General features: G+C 37.3%; 1 protein-coding gene across 7 annotated transcripts in view; it reads left to right on the top strand.

The window, feature by feature from the left end:
• The window catches only part of SLC39A10 (solute carrier family 39 member 10), a 55659-nt gene that overhangs the window by 25396 nt on the left and 11229 nt on the right, over positions 1 to 19034 (top strand). For 5 of the 7 annotated variants that reach the window (XM_068948276.1, XM_068948277.1, XM_068948275.1 and 2 more), the window contains exons 2-7: positions 3367 to 4452; positions 5468 to 5669; positions 12374 to 12543; positions 13551 to 13769; positions 15156 to 15276; positions 17236 to 17604. In XM_068948276.1, the coding sequence (XP_068804377.1) occupies positions 3376 to 4452; positions 5468 to 5669; positions 12374 to 12543; positions 13551 to 13769; positions 15156 to 15276; positions 17236 to 17604 (2158 nt within the window). In that variant the 5' untranslated portion in view covers positions 3367 to 3375. The remainder of the gene's footprint in view (positions 1 to 3366; positions 4453 to 5467; positions 5670 to 12373; positions 12544 to 13550; positions 13770 to 15155; positions 15277 to 17235; positions 17605 to 19034) is intronic. The other 2 variants (XM_068948279.1, XM_068948278.1) reach the window with 1 other exon arrangement.

Below are 19034 nucleotides of genomic sequence, written 5' to 3'. Positions count from 1 at the left end.
AATGTATTAGCAGTATTGTATGAGACAGTCACATGAAAAAGATCGTGAGGTTGTGAAACGGATTATGATCATGCTTTAGTCATGAATTTCCTGGTAGAGATATTTTAGTCTTGATTATGCTTTTGAAAAGCAGAATAGTTGGATTTTGCTAGTTCTGGTTACCTTCCCGGTATATCACAAAGGGGGGGAAAAGGGTGTCCTACCTACAAAAGTAGTATCCTTTGAGTAACTGAACTTTACTTAAACTTGAGATGCTGTTTTCAATATTGGGAAGCCGAAGATAAAAAGGTATTGAACAAGTTGCTGAAGTGTTACAACATACTAAATGTACTTACCTGCTGCTGCCATCTTCTACGCAAGCACGTGTACATTTGTCCTTCTCCCAGTGCTTTCATTTGTCTTGTATGACAAGAACATCCATAACTGCTTATTCCAGATCTTGAACGTGATCTTCATATTAAGTAACGTTCACCATTGTAAATCCTCAGTTGATGTAAATCAGCATATTCCTGTAGGAATCTGGAGTTAGTCTGCCAACACCTATACACCTGATCCAGTATCTTTACTCACCGCCAGAGCGTCAGCACTTCATGGGATGATGCAAGTTAGAGAGCCTAGGTTTTGAGCCTGTGTGGAAAAGAGTGTATGTCCCTTATTTGAAGGTTATGGAATGAGTTCACAGGCAATCGTACAGCCTGAGGGTTGATTCAGTCCAAAGACTCATGGATAAAGCTTTGCAACCTGCTCTGCTCCGCGGCTAACAACTCTGTACGTTTCTGTTTCCTCGAAGGAGAATGGAAGAAGCTTCTGGAAGGTGCTCTGAGACCCTTTTAATGTTCATGTATTAATCCCAGTGATATATTTATAAGAACATTAAAGATGCCTGAAAAAGACTCTGTGAGTAAAAAAAAAAAGGCTGAAAACCATCTCTCAGTAAATATTGGGGGTGAATGTATCATACTAAATTTCTTGAAAAGGTCTGTCACAGCCCCTAAATTGATGCCTGAAATATATGGATGCTTGAACTAATGACAGGCTGCAGTCATTTCAGACAGATGATGGAGCAGTTATTCATAAAAATGAAACAGTAGCGTACAATGGTTACCCATTCACCTATCTGATATTCCTGGAATCAATTTTCACATGGATGCCTCCATTTGACAGATTTTTCTTCCGATCTTACATCTGTAACTAGGTCAGTATTGGAAAAGATTTCTGCTTTTTTAATCTTGTAAACAGTTGAAGCTTCAGTGAAAGGTGAATTTTTATTCTTCATGTTTGCAGAGGTTAATAGGAGAAAATTTTTCCCCCAGTCTTCTGTGCTAACTCATTTATTTGCTGTATAAAAAAGATGACCTTCCCCTTTTTCCAAATTTATGATGTCCATTTTGTCATTAAGCTATGCAGCCAGGAAATGGAAAAGTCAAGTGGTATGATTCTTTTTCTCTGTCTACCTGTTGGAAGTACAGGAGCTTCTAATAGATTTTTTTTTTTTTTTTTTTTAAGTACAGCTAGGTGATTGCAAGCACATAAGCACGGAATATCAAGTTACTATTTTAAGAAGTAAAAATGGATAAGTTTAAAATATTTGTGCTTTGTTGTAAAGCAATTTCCTCATCAGCTTCGTGTAACACATTTCAGTTAGCAACTGGGATGGGGAAGAGAACGCGTCTTTGTGAGCGTAAGGTCAGTCACAGGGTTCTAGTAGAGGTGTACATATGGAACTAAAAATGCTTTCAGTGTCGAAAAAGATCAAAGAATTGTGACCCGTTATCCTATAACTTGCATCCTCACGTTTGCTACAGTGCTTTGGTGGCATGTGAAGGTACAGAATACAGGTAGATGGAGCTCTGTGGTTATCCTTCCTCTCGGCTCTTATTTCCTCCTCCGTCATATTCTAAATTTTACCAGTTATGTGTAAAAGCTCTCCTTTTGTACTCATTTCCTTTGTCTTTTTCTATTCGACTCACAAACTGCTGAAATCAACCAGGAAGCTTCGTGCCTGCCTTCCTTTGGTTATTTGGGAAAGAAGTGCCAATATGACTTTTAATCTGGACGGCAGAAGAAGGCTGTGAGAGCTTGAGAGCTTTGTTTTGATAGGAGGGCTTGGTTGTCTGCCGCATATATCTGGCAGAACTGGTGTAAACATTACACGTTTTATTTTGCCTGGTACCAAAGGGAACAAATTAAATGTTGCTAGAAAGCCCTGGCAGCGTTTGCGTGAATTTTTACGTGTGTTTTAGAGAATATCCTCTACCCAAAATAAGTCTGTAGAAAACAGAACTTATAAAATGCAATTCTTGACTTATTTTTAGCTTTTTAGTTTGGCATGTTTTTTATATAAACGTAGATTTTTTTTTTTCCTTGAAGTTTCTTTTGTAACAGGTTTTTGTATCTATATTTTGCTAGCAAATGTAAACAAAATAAAGTCATATTTTCTAAAATAGTCAGTTGTTTACAACTCTGAATACATGGTAGACTTACGCAGTGTCTTCATCAGTATCTTAAAGATGAATAGTAAGTTTCTTATAGCCAATACTGAATTGAAAACCGTGTTATCTAGCTGATATAATTTTTGAACATCATTACAAAAGAGTATGACTTAGAGCCTGCCAGTGTAACAGTGTTTCTTGAGTTGCATAAAAAAGAGATGTTTTCTATGTAACCTTACTTTTAAATGAACATCTGTATGGATCTTTGGGATCAGTACACCCATGCAAGTAAGAAGTATTAAGTATTAAAAATGGGGGCAAAATCTGTTTAAGCGATACATTGAAGATGCTATTAACAACTTATTGTTAAATAGCTATTCTGCTTTCCATTTAAAATTGGGAATTGGACAGCATGTGTGCTTAGCAGCAAATGGGAGAACAAGTGATGTTTGGATTTTCAACTCTATTATCTGCCACTCATCCCCATAAATAAGAAAATACTGCAGTATTATTTGTGAAACAGATTTTTTATTCCTTTGTAACTTGTTTTTTAACAAGATTTTTCAATATTGTAACTTGTTATAAGCATAGGTGTCTCTGAAAATATACATGAACGAATATTGTTATGAGAGACTATAAATGCTGGGGTTTTTTGTTTGTTTGTTTATTTTTTGTAACCCCCTCCTGTAAGTATGGCATGTACGAATGCATCTCTCTCTAAAATACTCAGAGCCCATCTTACTGTTGGATAGAGAAGTATATTAGTAGAATTTCTGTGCTTAAAAAAAAAAAAAATTATTCTGTTAATGCTAGTACTGGAAGAATAAATAAACCGTAGGTCATTGAGTTGATGCAGATATGTTCCGGGAATGGGTACAGTAAGAATGTTAAGAAAGCTTTTACACTGAAGTGCTTCCCCTTGTGTCTCTTGTAGGAAACAGAGATGAAGGTACACATGCACACAAAATTTTGCATCATTTGTTTGCTGACATTTATCTTTCATCAGTGCAATCACTGCCATGAGGAGGGACACAACCATGGTCCTGAAGAGGAACATGTACACTACCATAATGACTATCAGATCTCACAGGCATCCTATTTCCAGAATGGAGGAACAGAATCTATGCCGAGTAAATTTTCAGCGTTGGAAGCTGAAAATGAACAAAAATACTACATTGAAAAGATTTTTGATCGTTATGGTGAAAATGGAAGATTATCTTTTTTTGGTCTGGAAAAACTCTTAATAAGCCTTGGTTTAGGAGAGGTAAAAGTAGTGGTGATAAATCATGATGATATTGGCCATGATCATGTTTCCCACTTATATGCTTTAGAAGTACAGGAAGGAAAGCATGCTCACTCTCGTAACCATCCTCATTTTCATAGCCACCCAGATTCTGAAAACCAAACCATGATTGGTATGGCTGCAAAGAGAAATCGTAAATGTGACCTTGAGAGAGACACAACAGTGTCATCGGTAAAATCTGATGGTAAACATGTTCGCGACCAGAGTCGCCATCACCATCATCATTATCCTCATCTACATCATCATCTTGACCGTAACGGTACGCATCATTCTCACAATGATTCAGTTAGTCATAGTGAACATGGAGAACAGAACCACGAACCTTCAACAGAAACAAATACAACACAGGATCAGCCTGAAAGAAAACAACGCAAACAGAAGAAGAGACGAAAAGGAAAGAAAATCAGTGGGACTTCAGTAGATACTGCACAAGATTATGCTCCAGATCATGATTCAGGTGATCAGTATGAGCACAATCATGTTCATAAACATGATCATGTACACGATACATCTCACTTGCATGTACACCTTCATGAACACGGTAACGATCATTCTCCTAGTCATGGACGTCAAGATTCCAGTCTAGGCAATGAGGATGGCCATCATCACACCAGCAAGCGAGAAGCACCGCACAAGCAGATTAGCGTAAGAAAACATGCAATTTTTTCAACGCGTAGTCACAAGGATCATAATGAAGATGAACGTGATCGTGAAGAGGTGAGTGTGAACAGGACAACTGGTAAGTACGCTTCTCTTATTGTTACGTAGTAATGGAAGATGCGCACTCCCAAATGAAACAGTAGCAAGTGTTTGCAATGATTGCATAATAAAGGTAGAAGAGTGAATACACTAGGAGGCCGCAGTTCTGAATTTACTTTATGGACTTTCATTCCTGTCTACCTATATCATCCGTCTTTTCTGGGAATATCTTGCCTGTTTATCTCTGTATAAAGGAGATACTTCAAGTTTTCTAAGATAATCCTGCTTACAGGGATTTTTTTTTCCATCCTAAAATTCACAAATACCGTTTTTCCCTGTAGTTTTGGACTTTTTCCTGAACCTAAGGTTATAACAGTTTTGGAAACTGCTGGACTCATTCCTCAAAGAAACACATGCATCTTCTCACCATGCCTCTAATTTCTTGATCGTAAAACAATTGTGAAGGAAGGTGGATGTAGCTTCTGTAGTGCTGTGTGCTCAGTGTAGGTCTGCTCTTCGATTTCTCCCTTCAGCATTCATTACTTCTGCCAGAACTCTTAATTTATTTTCCTTTCCCCCTCACAGTTAAATCTACAAGCAGGATGGTGTGATGTCTTGATTTTAAAGTAGCGATCGGAATAGTACAATATTGAGTGGGTGCCGAGTTTGAATTTTTAGACTAAATTTAAAAATGAAACTCAAAACACGCAAGGTGGAATGAGTGGAGAGAAGTATTTAAAAAACTGTGTAGTGGTGAAGAATATGGAACTCTTGTTTTCATTGGCATTCATCAAAAACTGTGTAGGTGTTTGGAGGCCGAGTTGCATAGCACAGATATTTTCCCCCTTATTTTTTTTCCCCCTCGAAAACCTCTTAGATCAGCTTAGACATGTTTCAGCAATGATGGAATGTTGTGCATCAGAGTGTCTCTCCTTCTCTACATGTTCTCAAATCATACACTAAATTTTGCATAACTAGTTTTTAATCAAATAATGGCTTTCATGTTTAATTTGTTTGTACAATTTGCTTGCAGTGCTTAAATGTTACCCAGCTGCTACGGTACTATGGTCTGGAAACCAGCTCTCCAATATCTCCTGAACTGTTTATATACATGTGTCCTGCTCTGCTATACCAGATTGAGAGAAGGCTTTGTATTGTACACTATGATGAGCTTGAAGATTTTATGAAAAATAAAAATGTATCAGTTGAGAATAAAGATAAAACAGGTGCCTCAGGTAAGTGTGTAATATCCAAGGCCTTTGAAATTATTTTGCATTATAAATATAAATTCTTCAGAGTTTGAAATGCCATACAGCTTAGCGTTGACTGTAGAGTGAAGGAAACTTGACACTTAGCATATTCATTAGAAGAAATATGAGACAGTGTGATCCTTTAGGCCAGCAGAAGTAGCGTTCCGTTGTTTGATGGTATGATAGCTTCTCCTACCTGACTCTGGCTCAGGAAGGCATACCTTTCTTTCTTATACCTTTCCAGCTTTCCTTGTTATTTTCGCTTCTATTTTTATTTTATTTTTATGTTTGCTTACTTTTATTTCTATTTTCTGTCAGTGAGATCTGACGGTTGTGCCCCAGCCGTTTTGGCCTAGATTCACTCCACCTAACTTTAGACGTTGGACTTCCTTGTAGTAGGAGCGTAGGCAACATACTTTGTTTCCCTGTTTGTCTCCATCTTTGGAAATAGAGGCACCTCTAGGAGGTGAGCGAGTCCACTTACCCTTTGTATTGTTGCCATCACTTAAAATACCGTCTTTTTCTCTTGGTGTGACTAAGGTAGTACAGGCATTTGTCCACAGGTTGGAAAATTGTAGACTGACTTTGACACAAATTTTCATGATAAATTTGACCTGAATGTATTCATTTAGAAAAAGAGGACAGTACCTGCATTGCAGTTTGTTCCCTGGAAAATAGAATTTTAGGTTTTATCACTTTGATGTTCTAGCAGTGATGCAACTTTGTAGAATTGGCATCCAAAATTTTAGGAAATTTAGGAAAAATAAGGACTCAGAGGAGCATTTAAATACAAGAACCTTTAAACAACTATTTCTTGAAACAATAATTCACTTTTCTGACTTGGAATATCAAAATATTTTATTTCATTCCTCCTTCACTCTTGAGCGTATTGGAAGTATTCAATCAAAATCCCTCATTGGCTTTGTGGGTTTTTTTTTTTTTTTAAAGTTTTTTGAGTCTTGAGTAAAAGTAGACTTTATTCTTCTTGCTATAATTTTAAGCTAAAAATATTTTTACTGCTTTTAAAGCAGACACTTTAAAGGCAGCATCCATTGTTTTGATTTCATAGCTGATTGTACTTTTTAAATTTGTTTGCTGCTGCCATCATCCGTAAACTATACTTGAACTGTTGACAGACGTTTTACTGGGATGTGTCTATGATGTGAAACTACTAAAATCTAAAAAAATCTTGGAAAATGTCCTTGTTCTGAAAACAAAAATATTTATAATTGTGAGTATTGATTAGTGTGTACGTGCTTATTAGCATCGTTAGAAATCAAGCTTCAAGTAATTACATGCTGATGGATGTTAATACCTCTTGGAAGGAATGCATTCCTGGTAGTTATTTTTAGTGACTGCGGTATCATTAAGAAAGATTAACTTGTTGCATATAAATTTTTCATAGTGACACAGCTACTGTCTCATTGACTGTTCAAAGGTTGCTGTTAAACTCAATATCCTGTGTACGGTAGCAAATCGTTTGTCTTGTGGAGTAGGCTCATTTTAGTCAGAGTTGACCCTTCCTTTATTACCAAGAAGATTTATAGAATGGCCCTAAGCATTTTCTGGCAATTAAAAGGTTGAAACTGTGTAGAAAACTGTCACTGCACATGCTTTGAACCGGTTTAATTGGGAAGTTTCTACAGCTGAGCGCTTCCTTCTAGAAGAATGCATTTGCTTTCTCTGTCACGAGTAAGGAAGTTGATGAATTACTAAGCTTGAAGACGTTTAACGTTTTAAGAGACCTAATTTGCAAAATCAGTGAAGCTTATTTTGGCACAATTAACATGTTTTATGGCATCTGCTGTCTTGAGGATAAATAACACATTTGCCAGTTAATTGTAAAAATTCAAGTTTTGTTAATTGTGCTCTGAAAACAAACTGTAAAAACAGATCAGCTTGATTAGATAGTAAGTTATTCTTCATAACAGTTTCATGTATACTGTGATATCCACTAGAACGAAACTTCAGTTGATGTAATAAAGCTCTTCCTTTATTAAGAAGTGAATCACAAAATAACAAATCTTAACTGGTATTCAGGGATTGCAGGAGGTGTAGGACTAATGTCAGTCTTTGAGTAACTTAACCTGGAGCTAAGCTGCTGTGCGACTCTAGTAAAATGAAAGTACGCTTAGCCGAGCTAGTGTAAGCGTTCGTAGATAGAAATCTTTGTCAAAGTCGGGAGGATGCAGAGAGGTTTTTAAACACATGATTTCTGTGTTTTTCTTTAGTTTGAATTACAAGCTTTCAAAAGCCTTTATAGACCAGTGCTCTTCTGTTCCCACTTAATAGCTTTTAAGGTTTTCATTAGGTCTGATACTTCAGGTTTCTAAAGCCAAGTAATTTAATTAAGTGATGACCAAAAACTTATGAAACCACCAGGTTTGTTCTCATAATTGCAGATAGTTCTGTAGCACCTTCTATTGGAGGATTTTCAAGGATTCTGTTTCTCTCTCAATATTTTTTTCTGTTCAATTGAGTTATCACAGGGCACCTGTTAAAAGAGGTGACATTGTTATCATTGGCAGCTCTTAAGCAACTTAAAAGGAAATATAAACCCTGCTGTGAGTCAAGCTGATCTCTTGATGGTTACTGGACTTTCAGCTACTTAACAGAGGAGCAGGCAGAGGGTTGTGTGATATAGGTGATTCTTCCCCCCCCACTTCCCATCACAGCCTCGGCTTCTCCCTCTGCTAAGTGGTCACCAAGAGTCTAGCTGGGCTGTCTAGCTGGTGACATAGGGCTGTCACCTGTTCAGAAAAGTAGGTCCTGGGTATGGTATACCAAGTAAAGCTTTTCATGTAAACTTTAGTTTTTGAATTTGAATGATCTAGAATCAGTAAGTAGGAACACTCTTCAGACTGGGCAACAGAATAAATTTTCCATATTTGAGAATCACAATGTTTTTTCTACAGTTTCTAATTATTAGAGAGTTTATGTTGTTTATAGTTACTGGACAGTCTGCCACTTGTGTGTGTGTGTGTTTTTTTTTTTTTTTCTTTCAAGTTCAGTTCACTTGTATCCTAAGCTCTACAGCTGGTTAATTGTGAACAGACTCATGCTACCCTGATTGCTTAATTTAGTTCTTCTGAAGCGGGGCCTAAATTTGTAGCAGTTCACTGTTCATATGAATACTATAATGTACCGTGTTGGCAAAAGTCTTTTAGTCTCTTGGTGTAATGTACGTATGGTTTGTGTTATGTACCTGTAGAATAAAAAACCATGTATGCCTCTCAAAGAAACACGTTATCCTAGTAAAAGTGCAAGGGTTTTGAGAATACAATTTCATCTACTTGCCTACAAAATACTGTAATGTATACCTACCTTGAGATTCTAGCCTCTCGCGAAAGCAGCAGCATTGAGAAGTAGTACAAGTAAAGGACAAGTCATTTTTTCAAGCCGAGGACCGTTTAGAGCTGCTGCTTAAAAGCATTTCAGATCAGATATATCTTGTAAATCAGTAAATCTGCCTGTGCAGATGCCAGCTTTCCCTGGAGCTTACCGTTCCCTAACTTGAGGAAGGCTTTGATTCATCGCAACCTATTAGCTTGCTTTTTCTTCATAAAGCTTCCAGGTAGCTAACCTTTTTTAGCCTCCCAGCAAATCCACATTATTATCCTTTTAGTGTGTTTTGACTGACAAATAGCTGTGCAAATTTAGTGTGTGCTACCCACTGTTTGAACAGAGGTCCCTTACTGAGGAGACTGTTGGGTCACTTGCCTCTTGCTTTTTCCATAGAATATTTTATAACCCAGTACACAATAACTTCACCTCATTGACCAAGCCTCACGCAGCATTCCTAGGACTGCTGCACGTCAACATCTTTTATTACTTAAGAGGTCTTCCAGTGTTCATAATACTGCATGTTTGTTCTACTTCCATATTTTAGAGTTTTAGACATTACAGTTGTATGAAATCCTTCAATAACATTTTATGTTGCAGTGTTGTCAGAAGTCTTCCTTAGCAGTCCTTTTTTACGAGGGAGCAGCTTTATCACAATCTGAGTGTTTGTGTTTTTACATATAATAGATTTAGACTCGACAGTGGCCTTTTGCTGGTAATTCCGGTTCCATACCATTCTAAAGTAATTCTGGTTCCATACCGTTATTAAGAGTTTGAACAGATACAGACAGAAGCTGGAGGCCATAGCTTGAGAGAGAACTCCGTAGCTTACTCGCTGTAATTGTAACATGCCTCATCTTAATCATGGTTCCATCTTTAGATGTTGTATCATTTGTAAGAGTGCGTGAGCCCTTCAGAGATGCATTTGCCAAATCTGTGCTATGACATATGAAACTTCAGCCAATTTATATAATATCCTTTCCCTTCCTGATCTCCATGTAAGGCTGTTGGTCATTTAACCTGGAACTTAAGGTCATAACATCTGTGTCTAGAGTGAAGATCTAATGTCCTGCCACATGGCTCTGCAACTTTAATTTGAGCTACTTCTGCATATGCATTGTGGTACAATATTGAATTACATGTCCATGTATACTGTTTCTTTCAGGAGGGCCTGTTCATCCAGTGCACATGATTGAACTGCTCTGGGGATGAATCAAAGTTATATAGTGACGGTCTTTTGGTCTGCAGGGTCCTGCTTCCAATCTAGACCTCTTTTAGTATTCCTATTTTTCAGTTTCTACTTGGTTCCTCATCTGATTCTTTTTGTCTCGCTACCTACTCCCCGTTTTCCTTGTGGTATCAATATCCATTCCAGTCTATTCTGCGTACTTCCTGAAGTTTTTTCCAGTCAGTTCCTCTTGGAGGACGTGCCTTTGTACCCTTTGCATTTGCTTTAGATTGTTTCCTTTCCTGCAGTGCTGTAGAGTGAGACAGACAGCCTTCATAGGAATGAATTTTCCGTATAAAGCAGCAGATGTCGTAAGTTGCGGTGTTGACCCTGACCTGGCCTGCAGCAGCCACAGTTCTAGTGGCAAAGAAAATCTCGTCAAATCTGATCTGTAGTACAGTTTCAGTACAGATAGATTTCTTGGGACGTTTGACTGCTACAGTGTAGAATTCACTGAGCACGTTACAATCTTTCCCCCTTATTTTTCACTCTCCTCCCCTCTTGCACTCGATCAAAAACGAGCGGACTTTCACAGGCGTAACAAAAGTTGGATCCTACAACAAAGTGTCAAGACGCTAATGATTTTAAACTAAAAAGTTGCTAGCTTTTTTTAAGTTGGCGAAATGTGTATTTTTGATTAAGAATGAAGCTAGGAAAAAAAAAAACGGAAATGCCTGAAACATCTGGGCTAAAACCTTAAAAAAAAAAAAAAAAAAAAAAAAAGTCCAGCTTGAGGAAATCATGCGCTTGAAAACCCAGATAGTTAATGTTTGTAAAACAGGACTCTGTAATGAAAATTGCTGGATAGCGGTAACAGTTTGCCCTCTCTCTGTATGTATATGTATATATGTGTATGTCTGCATGTTCGCTCGCTCTCTATAACGTATTGCTTTCCACAGTGGCACTGATAGTTTAAGGTTTAACTAGCTTTATGGATAGTACTGTGCATGAATCTTACTTAATTTAACAATTCTCTGTGTAAATCTATAATTGTGTCATAAATATGCTTATATCTTTCAGTGTATTGCTGTGATACTGTTGAGAAGAGTCAAATCTTAAAATTTGTAGCCACTAACCGTTCCCATCTTTGGGACTGTGAATCGTATGAACTGTTCTGTTGGAATTACACAGTTTTTGCTTACTGTTCTTTGAAGTTTCTGTGATGGGAAGAAATAACAGAAGCACCGGAGAAGCAGGGAGAGAGAAAGCCAGAAAAACCACCAGATTTTAAGTCTGAGTCTTAGTGATGATTTAAAAAAATAGAAAGGAAAAAAGAGATTATTAGGGTGAGATACTGGTTGCAAGAGGCTTATTTCTTTGCTCATACGATCTTTTTTTTGTGTGTGTGTAATTCCTCCTTTCTGTGTCATATAGAAGTTTGGACATCTTTGCTAATTCACAGCATTCCGTCGAGGGTATCTTATTCCATTATCGCTTTCTCTTCTAATGACAACAATGCAGAGGTCCTCAGAAAAATATACGCTGTTTTTTATTGCTACCAAGTTGCTTTCAGCTCTTTAGTTCTTATTTTAGTGTTTAATTTTTAAGGTTCCTCTGTCAAAGTCTGAACCTTATTTATTTCTCAAAACTGAAAATGTATATTTCAAAACACCAGGTGAAGAGTATTGCCTAACTGTACGTGCTATTCCTAAGTAAGGGGGAGAAATATTTATTTATCATAATTACGTTTTGTATCAGAGTCTCATTTAAAAGCAAATGTTAAATAAAAAGTAGTGCCTTTACAGCCCTTGTAAGTTGAGAAAAGTAGGAAAGATAATTTTGCTCCAACATGTAATCTTTGCTTTTTACGTTTCATTAACGGGCTGCAGAGGTAAGCCTGAACTTAGAATGCGGGAGAATTGCTAGGCTGTGTTGTTGTCCTAGCTGATTGTCTTCTAATGTCTTTCGGTATATTTGCACTGTGAACGAGCCTGTGTTATGTTTTGCCCTGTACTTGGGTACTAGCTTCTTATTTTTCAGCATCTTTTGAATGAATAAATGCACAACTTAGGTTAAAGAAAAGTCGTCATCTTAAGAGATAATAGAATGTCATTACCCGGTCTTATGGGTTTTCCAAGTATTGTTCTGATAACCTTTTTGTATTCATTTCTTCCCACAGCCTGGTTTTGTGGTATCATCTCTATCACCGTCATTAGCCTGCTTTCCTTGCTAGGTGTGATCTTGATTCCCATCATTAACCAATGGTGCTTCAAATTTCTTCTAACTTTCTTGGTAGCTCTGGCTGTAGGAACAATGAGTGGAGACGCACTACTCCATCTGTTGCCACACGTAAGTACTCCTTACCTTTTACTCTAATTTAAGTGTATAGAACTTACAAAAAGCTGTTGGACAAATGTCGAGAAAAGTTCACTGATGCAGATGAAGATTGACTTGACTGTGAGGGACATTCTGAAACAGTTTTTGAGACTTTCTGTTAATAACAAAGGAAGTAAGTGTGCTTTCCTAAAGAAATATGATTGTATATTCATAGTTACTTAAAATAATTTGAGAAAGGTTAAATCACCTGAGGAGACCCACCAGACCTTTTTAAATTTAGCAGGTATTACTATCCCTTTCTACTAATACCTAGAAGTATTTTAGGGGAGTTCAGCTTCCTGATTACTAGCTTTTTTGAGCTAGAACCGTGTTCTGTTTTGTTTGTAAACTATTCCTTTTATTTTGTTTGACTGTACATGTTTGGAGAAATTAGCTTCTCATATATTTAATCAAGAAATTGTCTAAGTTCCTGGGAAGGTAAGCATTTTTTAATTTTTGTCAGTATACTGAAATTCTCGCAGGGAAGAATTCTTGCAGGAGAAGAACAAGGAGAAGTATTTTCTCTGTGTAAATTCTAATATAAATTCAGGGGGGTGGAGTTGGAACACTTGTATTTCGGATCAGAGTTCAGGCTGTAATTGATTGTAATAGTTAAGAGATCATGAATTTGATTGCCAGTGGGAGTGTAGGAGCAGTAATTCTGTGTGACGTTTCTGAGTCTGTCTATTTCTAGCTATAAAAGATAATGAGAAAGAGGCTGAAGCTTGATTTTTTTTTTTTTTTTTCCCCCCCTCCCTTCCTTCCTGCACTAAGATTTACCCGGTAAAATATTTTGTATTGATTATAGGCTAATGAAAAGTTTCTCTGGTAAAATACGTTTGTATAAAAAGAATCTTCTTAAATGTTTTTTGCAGTAGTATTCTGGCAAGGTTATGATTTTTGTCATCTGAGCCTGGAGCCATTTCAGTCTACTGAAAGCATCAGGTCGCACATTGTGTTATTATTTTCTCTCCTAATAGTCACATGGAGGCCACAACCACAGTCACCATCATGGCCAAGGTCACATTCATGAGCACAAGCATTCTCATCGACATGCCCATGGACATGGAATAGGGACTGAAGGCTTTCTAGAAGAAAATGATCCGGTGTTGAAAGGTCTTGTTGCTCTTGGAGGCATTTATGTTTTGTTCATCATTGAACATTGTATAAGAATGTACAAGCATTACAATAAACAAAAGGTACGCAGTAAAACTGCATGCTATTAAAAGGAAAAAAAAAAAAAAAACATGATACCTGAACTTATCTTCTAAATGTTAAGAAGTCTTCTGTATGATGATTTGTTATTCTGTAAGCATTAACAAGTGCTGCTAACCTGAGTTGTGTTTGATTTCACATGAGGAAGCCCTTTGCTAAAATGGGAGGTCATACCAGCTAACAAGGTAGTTTGTGAAGACAAAGTTGAAATCTGATGGGGGAAAGTCAGACCACTTTAGTCAGGCATATTCGGAGGTAGACTTAAGTAAATAAGGTTATAGCTCTTTCACCGGAATGCAGTGCACTTTTCTGCAAAAATATGACAGGTCATATAAGAAACAGCTAGTAATAGGAGCCAGACAATTGTCAGACAATTTACAAAAACTTAACTGTATACTGTAAGCTAGCATTACCAGCGTAACAGAAGAACTCGGTTTTTCCCCATGGGAAAATGCCAAGACATGCAGAACTCCCACTTTCTACAGATTTCCAGTCAAATTGTTGCTTGTTTCCCTGAAAAAGATTGGATTTTTTGGAATGGGGGCATGCTGTATTGATGTCAGTGGTACAAAAGGAGAGTACCGGAGAGGGGGTATAGATAGTAGATGGGGATTCGAGCTACTGAATATCCCTAGTCATGAAGCAGTCATTCTAAATAAATGTGTAGCACTTGTTTGTCTCCATTGCTTGATTTTGAGGAGAAAATGATTTTGACAAAACTATTCTGGAAAGATTTCGGGTTCTCTGGTTTCACACCAGGCTTGCCGATTTCAGCTGGACAGTAGCTAAAGATTTTCCGTGTTGGAGGACACGCTTAGGTCTTCTGATAAAAGATGAAAGCTCTTACATTGGACATACCTTGTTCAAGATTAATGAATGAATTAAATCCCCTAGACTGCTTTGGCGTATCTGTCATATCTATTATACGGGCTGCGGACAAGAAAGTAGCAAGCTTTTCTCTGAAGGAAAATGTGAGGAAATTATAGGAGTATGAAACTTACTAAAAATGAACAAACAGAAGAGCTGTTCTTGCTGCATATTTGCTTCCTTAAAATAGGCAAATACAATAGTTCTGTATACATGTGCAATCCTTGTCGTAATGTACTCTGTTAATGAAATTATTTTTTGTGTGTGTGTGTGTGCGCGCGCGCGCGCGCATGTGTATTTCTGTGGTAGGTACCTAAGAATTTCCAGTGAGATAGATGTTACCGATGAGCCTTACGAAGGCTGGCATGTACTTCTGCTGAACACATTAAGAGAGAGTAACTTGCTCTGTTTTTAAGAGAGATTTGTGACAGCATTTCAGTTTATCTTTTATTTCTGTCAGTGTTATCTTACAAACTAGATGTTAACTCTGCTTCCTGTTGTAGAATAAGCAGAAATGGTGCAAGAAAAAACCGACTGAAGAATCACCAATTGGAAGGAAACTTTCAGATCACAAATTAAATAATAGACCAGATGCCGACTGGCTTCAGCTCAAACCACTTGCAGGTAAACAATTACTTTCAGAATTCTCTGAACTCATGAGATTCAAAGTAATCGTGGCATGTAGCATGTAACCTCTTGCACGGTTGTGCTGCTGTTACGCAAATCATTGTTAATAAGACTTACTAGGCTTTCTCTGGGCTATTTATTTTGTTTCCCTTAGATGTGAGAGCACTTTGAGCACTTCCTAATATGCCATACAAATAGTTCTCAGATTTCTGAAGCGGTTAGGGTTTTGGGTGGTTGTGGTTCGTGGTTTTGGGGGAGGGGTAATTTGTTAAACTGTTCGTGACTAGCTAAGCCCTGGCAAAAACTACATTAAAAAATTAACACACACAGCTGAAAGAGGAAAATCTGTTACGCTTTGAAGATTCCAGCCTCTGATGTATTCTTATTTGGCTGAGAAGGTTAAAAAAAAAAAAAAAAAACTGATTTCTTCTCATAAGCACAACTGCTTCTCAAGTAGCCAAAACAGCTTTCGAATACTATTCCTCCATTATTATCTGAATGCTCATGAAATCTGAACCCAGGGGAGATGGCATATCCCTCTCTTGAAGGGTGAGAGAAGGGAAAGGGGCTTTGCTCCGTAAACTGCCCTTTCTGTTGCCTGCATGGCTGCTGAATGTGTTGATGAGGAATCTGTGGGCAATATTCATACAAGGGCAATTTTGTTTATTTGAGTGGTTTGTGGAAGGGAGAGTTAGAACTGTAGTCTCCTCCGTTCAGACAACTTAAAATGGGGTTTCACGTGAAACAATGGGCATTGACGTAGAACAAAGAAACGCTTTCAGCTGTGAGTATGGTGATACGTACATGTCTTTTAAAAGTTTTCATTTTCTTTTAATGTGTGATGAGAGAAATTTTGCTTCTAATGGCATAGAGTACTCTTCTTACGTAACTAGTTCTATAACACTGTTCCTCTGAAAATGCCCTCTGCCAAATAGTAAATAATTCATATTAAAGGCTGTGGAAGCCTGTGCTGAATACAAATTTTGAACTGCAGTGCCACTGCCACTCGTCTGAATGGCCATTGCATTTCTCGTTAAACAGCCTCTAAATGTTGTTAGAAAGCCTGTTTATCTAGAAACTGTCTGTCTGCTGAATAGATATTCTGTGCCTGTTGTTTTTTTTTTTTTTTTTAAATTCCACTTAGTATTTGCATATTTTTTACTCTGGAATATTTATGCTTAATTATTTTGATCTAATAACTTCATTGTCCAGAACAGCTTTTTTTCCACAACTCTTTGTTTCTTGGAGCATAGAATGCCAATTTTATTTATTTATTAATACTTTATTAATATTGGAAGACTTAAAATTTATGCCCATTTGCTTTCTGCATTGTTTACATTCTGTATTTCTTTGCAAAAAGGGCCTTGATACACTAGCAGAGTAATGAGCTACATTAGAGAATTTCATTGAATGGTACAAGTGTATAACACAGAGATGCATGCAGTGCATGTGCATGTACAACTTTAAAGATCTGTCATACTCAGCTGCAGATCCTGGTGTGCTCCAGTGAAGTTTTAAGTAGTGACTTGTATGTGCATGCCTACAGCATAACTAGTTAAGGTTTGCTTAGCAGTTTGGATTCCGTCTGCAGCCTATGAGACGTGTTGTTATAGTTCTGGCAACGTTGTTTTTCCAGTTGTTGAACGATAAATTTTTTTCGGCACCAGAGTAACAGCCTAGGTCAGGCCAAACTGGCCGTGTGCGCTGTGAATACAGAGCTGTTGTCTTGTGATGGAGATTTCTAAATGCTCTATATGCAAATCACTGAGAAATAATGCAGTGAGAGAGATCTTTTTTGACTGAATGTTGACCACAGTTTTTAGAATGGGTTGTGCTAAAATAGTTTACATTTTTGCTTTTGAAAAGCAGCTAAAATCTTAGCTCAATGATACAGTAGTTGCTGGCGTTATTTTAAAGAAGAATTAATGCAGTCTCTCTCGACTGGCTTCAACGTAGGAGCAGACGACTCAGTTTTATCTGAAGATCGACTTAATGAAACTGAACTAACTGATTTAGATGGCCAGCTGGAATCTCCTCCCAAAAACTTCTTGTCTGTAGAAGAGGACAACAATATGCACCGTTCTCACAATGATGTTTCACACACTGCTCAAGAGCATGATCCCCATGATTCAGAATACGACAGCCATGGTGAAGATAAAATGACAGCTAGAAAATACAGTCACCACTGGCATCACAAACATTCCCATCATTCCCATGGCCATTGTCATTCGGGAAAAGACCTGAAAGATACCGGGATAGCTAATATCGCTTGGATGGTAATTATGGGAGATGGCATTCACAACTTCAGTGATGGCTTAGCAATAGGTAAGAAAAAAACAAGAGGTATCAATATCAAGAGCTTCTTTTTACCTTGCATAATTTTGGTAATGCTTTACTTATCAGCGATCACAGGTAAGACCTCAAGTTCGCTCCTGTGGTTCCTGGCATTCTTTAACCTTCTTCAGAACAGGAATTAGAAAACAATCGACTGTAGTAGTCTTCCCTTTGTTAATATGCTGTGGCTATTTCCGCCAAGATTATTGTATATTAGCAATAGTAGCAATTTTTGCCAAATACATACAGGTGCAGACAAGACTGCTCAGGATTTATGGAGTACCTGCAATACACATTTGTTGTCTGGGTCTCAGTGTTTGCTTTTGAATAATAAACTGTAAGTTCCTTTTTCCCTTATTTATAACAATATTTATGATAATATCATTTATATTAGTAATAATATTTATAATTGCAATAATTTATAAATAATAAATGTACTAGGAGTCAGGTTTTCAAAATTTAAAAAAGAGTACTGAAGATAACTCAATTCGTGTTTAAGCAAAGTGTTATTTTGTTTTTCTGTCACTTTAGATTGATTTCTAACCGGAGGCAGAGGGAATTAAACTACCGGAGAAATTGGAACCATTACATATTTGATTAGATTAATGTATCATCAGTTCAGATTCGCACAAACCTCTATATGTCATTTGGACTGTAAAGCACATTAATTTGAATAGATGTCACGGGAGTAAAAATGATAGTGAAAGTACTGAAGTACATATATTTGACGTTTTTACCAAGGTAGCCGCTAGTAGAGCGTACAGGGCCATGAGCTACTAGCAGAAGGAACATACTTACCTATTTTGAAGGGTGGGGGATAAGCTACTTGCTAGGGCCTTGAGTTAACCAGGGGAACTGACTACAGTACCTCTGCTTTCTCCAGTTAATTTCCTAAAAATCTAAATTCCCTAAAAATTTAACCTTTTGCTTCGTTTTTGCTGTTGAACAGGTAAGACATTTAAACAGTGGCTTATGAGGCCAAAAGGACCACTACGCCATCTGCTGAGAGCTTCACTGTATGAAAACTCCATTTCTAAATATTCATATCTTGAGCCCAAACAGCTGGTGCTTTGGTGAAATATAGATTTTAGAAGAGCATATATTCGTCACTTGAATATATCATGTTGAGGAATGCATGCTTTTCTGAAGAAAAGTTGAATATCCTCTCTATCTTAAGACTGTGCCTTTTTTCCACCTAATATCAGTTATTGGTGGAGTTATTTAAGGTATGAACTTAAAAGTGATTGAATTCAGTTAGCTTACACAAAAGTAACTGAGGGAGGATTATGTCAATGTTTTTCTCCTTGTTCTTTTCAAAGTTAGTTTTATTAACGTTGCTGGTACACGCTCTAGAAATAAGCATCAAAGCAATAGAGGGCTTATGGGCTAAGTGTTAGTTTGGATTTCCAGTATGGGAGGAC

The sequence above is a fragment of the Struthio camelus genome, chromosome 6 (assembly GCF_040807025.1).
Source record: "Struthio camelus isolate bStrCam1 chromosome 6, bStrCam1.hap1, whole genome shotgun sequence".
NCBI lineage: Eukaryota > Metazoa > Chordata > Aves > Struthioniformes > Struthionidae > Struthio > Struthio camelus.
This window is presented reverse-complemented; position numbering and strand designations above follow the sequence as displayed.